General features: G+C 39.7%; 2 protein-coding genes across 3 annotated transcripts; one reads left to right on the top strand and one right to left on the bottom strand.

Annotated features, from left to right (window-relative positions):
- Positions 1 to 866: 866 nt before the first annotated feature.
- Positions 867 to 4,136, top strand: LOC113205723 (centromere protein S-like). 2 transcript variants are annotated; one of them, XR_008012108.1, is made up of 7 exons: positions 867 to 1,086; positions 1,165 to 1,328; positions 1,406 to 1,472; positions 1,704 to 1,904; positions 3,394 to 3,503; positions 3,620 to 3,758; positions 3,847 to 4,136. XR_008012108.1 is itself a non-coding variant. In XM_026421448.2 (4 exons), the coding sequence occupies exons 1-4, from the start codon at positions 943 to 945 to the stop codon at positions 1,869 to 1,871; spliced, it is 543 nt and encodes a 180-aa protein (XP_026277233.1). In that variant the 5' UTR covers positions 867 to 942; the 3' UTR covers positions 1,872 to 2,302. The 2 variants fall into 2 exon arrangements, 1 of the variants encoding a protein (XP_026277233.1); XM_026421448.2 differs by lacking the exons at positions 3,394 to 3,503; positions 3,620 to 3,758; positions 3,847 to 4,136 and having other exon boundaries at positions 1,704 to 2,302.
- On the bottom strand, positions 2,001 to 7,901 carry LOC113206268 (POU domain, class 6, transcription factor 2-like). The gene is made up of 8 exons (XM_052274884.1): positions 7,473 to 7,901; positions 7,014 to 7,362; positions 6,757 to 6,937; positions 5,679 to 5,735; positions 4,163 to 4,246; positions 3,948 to 4,084; positions 3,570 to 3,683; positions 2,001 to 3,492 (listed from the first exon to the last, which is right to left on the bottom strand). The coding sequence occupies exons 1-8, from the start codon at positions 7,884 to 7,886 to the stop codon at positions 3,443 to 3,445; spliced, it is 1,386 nt and encodes a 461-aa protein (XP_052130844.1). The 5' UTR covers positions 7,887 to 7,901; the 3' UTR covers positions 2,001 to 3,442.
- Positions 7,902 to 8,609: the final 708 nt, after the last annotated feature.

An 8,609-nucleotide genomic window follows, 5' to 3' on the forward strand; every position in this document is an offset into this window, starting at 1 on the left:
AAAAAAACATCAAAAACCACCCTTTGATGCACACGAAAGGAAGCTCCTCATAGAGTCGCAGACAAAAATTGGACCAGCGTTGGTTACTGTCATGTCAACTCACCTATTATTTTGGGTAAAATGACTCCACAGACTTCTTTGATCATGTCAAGAACATTTCTGGGCCAAGTTCCTGCAATCATATTAAACGGTACTTTTAGCGCTCACCAACTTTTAATTACATATAATTTACTCATACAATACACTTTTAAATGCCTCCCCCCCCCATACGTCTCTAAGTGTCCATGGTCTTTCAAATAACTAATTTGGCATGGGAAACAAGCATTAAGTATACGAAGGGGCAGCTGCAAATTAGCTGCAACGCACATTGATTGATTGTTTGGGGGATAGTACCACTCGGTTTGCACCCCAACCAGAAAGTGAAAAAAGGTTTCTGTTCCACGAGAATAATATTGAGTAAAATATATGATATAGGATAAAACATGACAGTTAACCCATTAGCAAATAATGACATACAAGAGTATCTAACAAACTGCATGGAATGGAGGAGTGTACTCATTCATTCATTCAACACCTGCTCATCAAAGCTTACAGAGAGCCAGGTAGCCAGGTGCTTGTGTGTAAAATTGGAATGGAACCAGGCTAGAGCACACTAACCTCCAACAATAACCGCAACAGAACAATTCAATATTCCGGACATTAAACAATCAAGCACTATACCTTACCATTAATATCGCTGTCCACCCTAAAATTCTAAATTTCTACATTGGGGCATGTATTATCGATAGGGAGCAGTAAACGCCGATCTTCACTGTTTATTTACATTGTGCGAGGCACAGGGGGTAGGGGGGGAGAAGGCTGTTCGAGTTCGAGTGTCTGCCAATAAGACTGACCAGCTGTACATGCAGCAAAAATTGAAAATGTAACCAATCCAAATGTCAAATGTTACCTTTTTCGCCATATTATCTGCCTTATTTGTCGTTGACAGTTGACATTTCTTTTAAATTGGTTGACACTTTTAGATACTGCAGAGCTTTACCCCCAATAATGTCTTTTCCGAACTTTGATTCTCTGACTGAATCTGATGTAAGTTATTAGATGCTCCATAATTTCAAACACATTCTGACTAATTCATTTTAAAAAATGATGTAAATTTATTTTCAGAAATTGAAACTCACTGTTTTGTGTGATGTCAAAAAAATTTGTAATGAAGTAGGATCTGGATTGACACAAAAAGTTACATTTGATAAGCAGTCTGTGGAACTGATTGCAGAGATGGTTTGGCGTAAAGTTCAAGATTATGGAACCGATCTAGAATTATTTGCACGGTCTGTTTCTATTATTGAGTGATAATAAGCTAATATTTTGAGGTAACTGCTGAATATAATGTTTCATTTTATCCCAGACATGCCAAGCATACTACAATAAATGCTGATGATGTACGGCTTCTAGTTCGTAAAAACGAGTCACTAGTAAGTGTTTCTTCTTTAGCTACGACTGTTGCGCCTGGAACGTCTTTTTGAATTACTTACCAATTTTGCTGGGAGCGATACATATTGCAGGGTGTATATGCAGACTATTCCAATGCACAGCTAAAACCAGTGTCAATCCATTGTTCCCAGCAAATTTGCTGTGTAACACTAAAAGATCTTCTTTGTTCAGTATAATGAATGTGTATAATACTTGTTTTGATGCAATTACAGAAAGAACGAATAACTAAAATTAGCGAAGAATTAAGTTCTGGTTCATCAAAAAAGAAGAGAAAGGATAAAGATTTTGATGCTGGACTAGAAGCAGGTCCATCCGATGCTGGGAATGATAATAATTTAATTGGAAATTTTGACATGATGGATGACTTTTTGGATGACTGATCTGTGTTAATCAGTAATAGGTGACTGATTATGGTGAGTAATGAATGATCCTCATCAGAGCAACCCGTACGGTAGATTGGTACCATGTCGGGTCACAAAAGTTTAGGTTCAGTTGAAAGTAGTAAGGAATTTGCTGGTTTGTCATAAATGCATTCATTTCCATTTAACATAACAATATTATAATTTCTCCTCTATGAAGACAACATCAACTCTCTAAGAACTAAAACAACTAAAATTAACTTATTGCACTCAAATTTCTTACAGTAATCAAATTACAGAGGTTTCCATAGTATTAACAGCAAAAAATTTTACTGCTTAGATCAGTAAAATGTATTTAGACTGTTAGTTCTTCATCGTAATTCATTCAATATCACAAATTTTTGTTTTCGATTTTTGTTAAGAGATTCATATAAATTGAATGGTCCAGTATACGTCTGCTGATTTATTACTCCCTATAATTTATGATTTCTTTGGTTGTAATTAATTTTCAAACTTCCAAGAGAACTAGTGCATAAAAGTTCTTAACTAAAACTAGATTTCCAGTAAGTAACATGAAACACGGATGTGCACCACAAGGAACTGTTTTAACAAATATGTGTACATGAAGTAGAGGGGAGTTTTAGCTCTGGGAGGTGAGTGAAATGAGGAAGTTCATAAGGCTACTACATGTAATAAAAATTTTGCACAGAAAGCCTCTGAAAAAGCAGGGCATATGTGACAAATACAACTCTCTACATTATTCTTCAGCTCTATGGCACCTTTGTGAGCCTTCTTTGACTTTGCAAAGCACATGCCCTCATTGATCAGGGTCTAGCTGTGCCATTTTTCTCTGATCTTCAGAAGATGGCACATCACAATCACAATAAAGTTAGTTTTGCTTAAGGCTATATTTTGTCTCATTTGGATAGCCACTGGGCTAATACAACTCAATGGTCTTTAGCAATATTTGTATGGTTTATAAAAAAAATCACTCTTGACACTTTTGATACTGTCAAATCTCTATCAAAGGAGCAACCATTGCTTCCAAACACTGCATTTTTGAGAAGTCTTTCTCTACTACATACAGTGAAGGAAAAAACAAGACTAAGTAAAACATTTTCATAGGAGCATGTTTAAATGTTCAAATCTTTTCCTTTCTGGGTTGTGGGACTGACTTCAACCCAGACAATAAAGCACAGTTGTATATATTAACAGGAAGACTAACCTTAGGTTTTAGCTAGCTAATACTGTACTCATGTAATAAGTGAAGACATGAACAAATTTAACAGACTCTGCCTCAAAACAATTGAACAATTAGGGAATAAATGTCAGCATCTAATGCCGTGGAAGTAGGAGAGAAGATTTCTCAAATTAATTTAGGACTAGAGACAACACTTTTCACTTTCAGTAAAATAATCACAAGTTTGTCAAAGTTGTTTTCTTTTGAAAGATATCACCCTGTAAAGGCAACTTGTGTTAGGGTAACTAACCAAGTTTTCAGTCACTGAATAGTTTGTGATCACTTATGACTTCTTGTTTGTAGGTCAAATGCAATGCAGCTATAGTGTCCTGCATTTATCACACTTGAAAAGTCAAGCTTTTCTAGCACCATTTAACTCTTCATCTTTAGTCCAATTACTATCTGTTCGTAAGGTAATGATTTCAAGATCAAAAAATGGAAATAATCATCCTAAATCCTATTGGCTTACGAAACCAGACCTTTGGACATCATTCGAACTGTGTTTTTTAGTGCTTGTCTTTTGTTGCAGAACCAAATGCGTATCACCTCGCGATCATAACCCAGTTGATGAGCAAGTGCAGTGATTTCAGTACCTGTGAGGGAAAGGAGAAGAACTCATTAGATTTTAATTTCCATCTTAATCAACTTAAACCTGCAAAGTGTACTAGGTAATGTGTTTTTTGAACCAAAGTGTAGGTGAATTGACATTGCACCTTAAGCTATCCATACATCCGCTACCTTCACATTTTGATCCAGGGTGCTAACTATGACCCCAGTTGATTGACATATACCAAAGAGGAAGGTGCAGTCAAGAAGGCTAATGCTGAGCGGTAATCCTATAAACAATTTGCCCATACCTGAGGGATGAGTATTTCTTTCAAAATGATGGTTTAGTAGCTCTAAAGCTTGTGGAGTGAAAGAAGTGCGCCGTTTTCTTTTCTTGGATGGTTCCATTCCAATGAATTCAGTTAGGTGATTTTGTCCTATTTTGTACCTAAAAAATAGATTGTCAAATTTTAAATAAAATAAAATTTACATTAAATAAATTTTGCTTTTCTATTTTCTAGCATACCTTTCCTCTGCTTCCTTCATCCAGTGTTCCAAAACAGGTTTAATCTTTTGGGCACTCTTTGGGGTGATATCAAGTTTCTCAAATCTGAAATAAAAAGAAAAAACAGGTTTACTTTTCTTCAAAAGATTTTTTCATTAAATGTTACTTCTAATTTCTACTAGATTGAAATGCTATTGGGCAGAAACTACTCATTGGAAATTATTGTTAGGTTGTAATTTTCCAGTAACTAAGGAGAACCTATTCATGCAGTATTGTCTCATGCTCTGAGGTAAAATAAGAAAGAATGAACCAAGCAGCTACAGAGGACCACAAGAAACATCAAATCTACCAATACCTTGCCTAATTACAAGACAATTACCAAAAAGATCAACTAAGACTGGGAAAAAGGACCGTTTAAAAATAAATTCTTCCATAAAAAGCCTGGAAAGTGTTACTGAAAAGCATATAGCGCAAGAGAGTGCCACAACGCCCTAATGCCCTGGCTCACTGACCTACAAAAATATAAATTGAACTCTTCAAGTAGCAATATTTTAACTGTATGAGCAGTATACATTATCTTGTATGACGTCGTTGCCTTTAAGAAATTTGATGACATAGAATGAAGCTGTTTAGTTTTTGTAAGTCCGTGAGTTCAGGTAAAGCCAAAGGCAGGACAGAAAAGAAATATTTCAGAAATGGGCCACAGATATTAATGAATGAAAAGGAAATTTTGTTAGGGAGAGTGCAATAGGCTACCATCAGTGCGCCATAATTCATGCACTGTTTTCAATAAATCGTTAAGTTATTTGACATGTTGTAACAATCTTTACAAGTTGAATCAGAGTTATTTCTAATGTTGGACAAAAACAACTTAGATTTCTTTGATTTCATAAAATAAGATTAAATATGATAAACAATATTTTTGTTTTGAAACAAGGCATTGTAGAGATCTTGAGGTGGTACACTACAATAAATCAGAAGTTCCAGTCTCATGGAGGGGAGTTAACTTCAACTCTGTGATTCCCCTTTAAATGCTGATTGCCCAAAGATTTTGAATAGAAATATTTTCCAGCAACTGAGAGGGAAACAGCTCTGAATGTTTCAAGAAAAGCAACGGACATGTACTGGTGTGACTAGCACAGGGCATGATAATTGTTTGGTTTGCCCCATTTGCATTTGCGTATGGCATGCCTAAGTCAGTTTTTAAAAAGTATTGACAGGCTATAAAATTATTAATATTTGTTTATCAAAAAAGGAAAAGTGAGGCTGCAAAAGACACGTAATGTCCATATTATTGGAAATCTTCTAGAACACTCAAGTAGAGATCCTCTATTCATGTGTTTCTTGAGTGCATTTTTTTTTTTTTTAGCAGGTGCTCTGGACCCTTGATTTATTTATTTACATATTTAGCAGTACTTACTGATCACAAGGTTAACATTCATTGCATGCCCAGTTCTAGTCACTAAAATAAACGAACAAACAACGAGAAGAGAAGGAGTATAAAAAATTGTATAGAACTGGGAATAATATGACATACACATTTGGACGCTGGTTGGCTATCTGAGCGGCACATATCATCTGCGTGGCCAGGGCACTGGGGAGAAAGACGCACACAGGCAGACAATGTTAGCTTTCGATTTGTTCCCTTCCAGACCTGATTTACAGCTTACTACCAAATACCTGATATTACAGATTTATATTTTACTCCCCTTAAAATCTATGTACAACAGTTATAGTGCCCTTTGATTTAATGTGTTCTATTGGTATTTAAAAAATAAAATGCTTAATCATATTCATTATTATTCTAAAGCTTTTTGATAAAATCTTATCAGAGTCTATTTTCAACTATTCACATTCAGAGAAACAGGCTAGATGTGAGACAGATAATTAAATGAAATGTTTAAATTGCCATAACTGTTGAGAGAATTTAGGGCCTTGAAACATCTCAATTCTGAAGGCATTTTGCCTGTAGAGTTTCTGCTACATTTCAAGTCAATTCATGCAATTTTCTCTACTTTAGGCTATTCTCTTTTTTTCCATTTTCCCCTTCCTTAATTTTGTTTGAGTTGCATGATGACAGCTAGGTCCTATCCCATCTCTGTTGTTTCAAATGAAGTATATAAAGTATATTAAGACATTTCAGATAGAAACTAACTTTACTTATTGCTACATCACACATTTAACACTACTGATGGCTTTCTTTAATGGATAAATCAGTCCTTAGCATTATATGCTCAAGGTTTTAAATGGGTAATTGATGTTTCCTGGGTGCCTAGACTGCATATATAGTGCTTGAAATTTTAAAATCTAAAAGTGCAGCACACCCAAAAACAAACAAGTTTGTAGAGTAGTTCTTTCACAAAAGGGTAAATAGAGACTCTGATATGAATAATTGTACTCCAATTGCCACTTTTATGTCATGATCATTACATACTTTAAAGGATGAGGCAGAAAGGGGCACTCAATAAAGACTTATTAATTTAAAGGATCTGACACAACAGAGACACCTGGATTCAGCCAAAAGATCTTTCTCTAGTACACTTAAATTTAAAACTGTAGCTATATTGACTGAAGAAATTTAACTGCAGTAGTAAACATTAACTTTTTTTACTAACCTGCAGATGGCACTTTGGCTGTAAGCGGGACCCTCAGTTATAGACAAAGCCTGACCCACTTGAGTCTGAGTCAGTCCTAGGGAGAGACGTCTTATTTTGAAGGCTTTTGCAAACTCCTTTATCTCATCCAAGTTTATTCCATCCACCATATTAGTATTGGCTTGGTTGATAGTAGGTTGATCTGTGAGAAAAGAATGAAAAGGTTTAGTTTACGGATGGAATTTTCTAAAACTAAAAGCAGTAGAGCAAGTTCTTACTTGGATTGTCGTCTAATAGATCAGATACGGGACTGAGAGCCCCGGTAGAGCTTCCAGAATGCTGGCTGCCTCCACCACCCCCAGTGTTGCTACTTTTAATTTGTAATTGTAGAGGTGAGTGTCGATTGTTGTTGTTGACATTTGAGCTATTATTGTTATTATTATTATTACTAGTACTAATATTGTTATTATTGTTGTGAAAACTGTGAGCTTGGGGTGGCGAGGCACTTCCCGACGGAGTATTAGTGGTTGTTATCGTCAAATCACAGTTGTTGGCAGCTAGTCGACTGATTGAAGATGCTATTCCATTCAAAAGTCCATTGCTAGTACCATGGCCTTTCTCCGGCACCTAAAAACAAAAAGACGAAGAGCGACGACATTAGTCAATTACCAACGATTTTCCCTTTTCCTTTCCTCTCAGGTATCGGTCCACCAGCCGATGGCACTTCTCTCCCTCACCTGGTAGGAGTGATGAGCCATCATCGGGGAGGGTCGGTGGGCGGGGTGTATGGGCGGGGCGTGTCCCGTCAGGACTTCCCTCTCCCTGTCCCTCTCCAGCTCCCTCTCGCGCTCCCGCTCCCGCTCCCTCCGCTCGCGCTGCTCCCTGTCGCGCTCCCGCTGCTCCCTGATTCTCGCCGCGCTCAGCATGGACGGGTGTGGCTGCGGCTGCGGCTGTTGCTGCGGTTGCTGTTGTTGTTGCTGCTGCTGCGCCTGATGCTGCTGTTGCTGCTGCTGCTGCTGTGTGGACGGCGGCTGCGGCTGGTGGTGACCGTGGTGGTGGTGGTGGTGATGGTGGCCACCGTTGGGAAGGTGCGGCGCTGATGCGGCCAAGCTCGAGCTGGCCGAGGATACTGCAACACAAGACCGACACATCTGCGGGTCAGAGAAGTGGGAGAAAAGGCGGAAAACACACAAAGTGTAGTCTCCTAATCAATCGACAAACACCTCTTAGAAGCCTTTCAGAAAACGCCCGACGGCAAACCAAACCGGGCCCACCGCACGCCGCGTCGGCGCGGTGGTCGCCAAGCTGCCTGCTGCGCGCCGCACCAAGCGCAGCGCAGCGCGCCTGACGACCCGAGGATAGGCAACTCGGCGCACGGGCGCGCGCGCGGGCTCGCGAGGTTGCCTACCCGGTGCCCCTCGCAAGAAGGGGCCCGCCCGGCCGCCCGGCCGCCGGTCTGGTGAGGCCGGACAGGGGGAGGAGGGGGGAGGGAGGTGGGCGGAGGAGAGGGAGGGAGGGAGGGAGCGGTGCACGAAAATAAAGTCCCTGTACACTGCTCCGGTCACCGCGAGCTGAGAGCGCGCGCGGTCGCGTGGGGGCGCGGCTGGGCGCGGCGCGGCGGCCAGCGTTTATTGCATTGCTCGGGCTGGACTGCCCCGCCTCGCCCCGCGCCCCGCCGCCACACCGATAATTGAGTTTGCCTCTCCATTCGCAGACTCTGACTCTGCGCAGCCTTTGTTATTCTACTCCTTTTATTTTTACATTTGTTCCCCCCCGACTAGGGCACTGGGGAGAAAGACGCACACAGGCAGACAATGTTAGCTTTCGATTTGTTCCCTTCCAGACCTGATTTACAGCTTACTACCAAATACCTG

The sequence above is a fragment of the Frankliniella occidentalis genome, unplaced genomic scaffold, assembly GCF_000697945.3.
Source record: "Frankliniella occidentalis isolate FOCC.00 unplaced genomic scaffold, Focc_3.1 Scaffold460, whole genome shotgun sequence".
Classification (NCBI taxonomy): domain Eukaryota; kingdom Metazoa; phylum Arthropoda; class Insecta; order Thysanoptera; family Thripidae; genus Frankliniella; species Frankliniella occidentalis.

Excerpts from the sequence above, each read along its gene's own strand:
- LOC113206268 (XM_052274884.1), bottom strand. The coding sequence starts at position 7,886 with ATGTGTCGGTCTTGTGTTGCAGTATCCTCGGCCAGCTCGAGCTTGGCC. Across the intron at positions 6,938-7,013 it reads TCTATTAGACGACAATCCAA|ATCAACCTACTATCAACCAA; the intron begins GTAAGAACTTGC and ends CTTTTCTCACAG. Across the intron at positions 3,684-3,947 it reads AAGAAATACTCATCCCTCAG|GTACTGAAATCACTGCACTT; the intron begins GTATGGGCAAAT and ends TTTCCCTCACAG.
- LOC113205723 (XM_026421448.2), top strand. The coding sequence starts at position 943 with ATGTTACCTTTTTCGCCATATTATCTGCCTTATTTGTCGTTGACAGTT. Across the intron at positions 1,087-1,164 it reads ATTCTCTGACTGAATCTGAT|AAATTGAAACTCACTGTTTT; the intron begins GTAAGTTATTAG and ends ATTTATTTTCAG. Across the intron at positions 1,329-1,405 it reads GATCTAGAATTATTTGCACG|ACATGCCAAGCATACTACAA; the intron begins GTCTGTTTCTAT and ends ATTTTATCCCAG.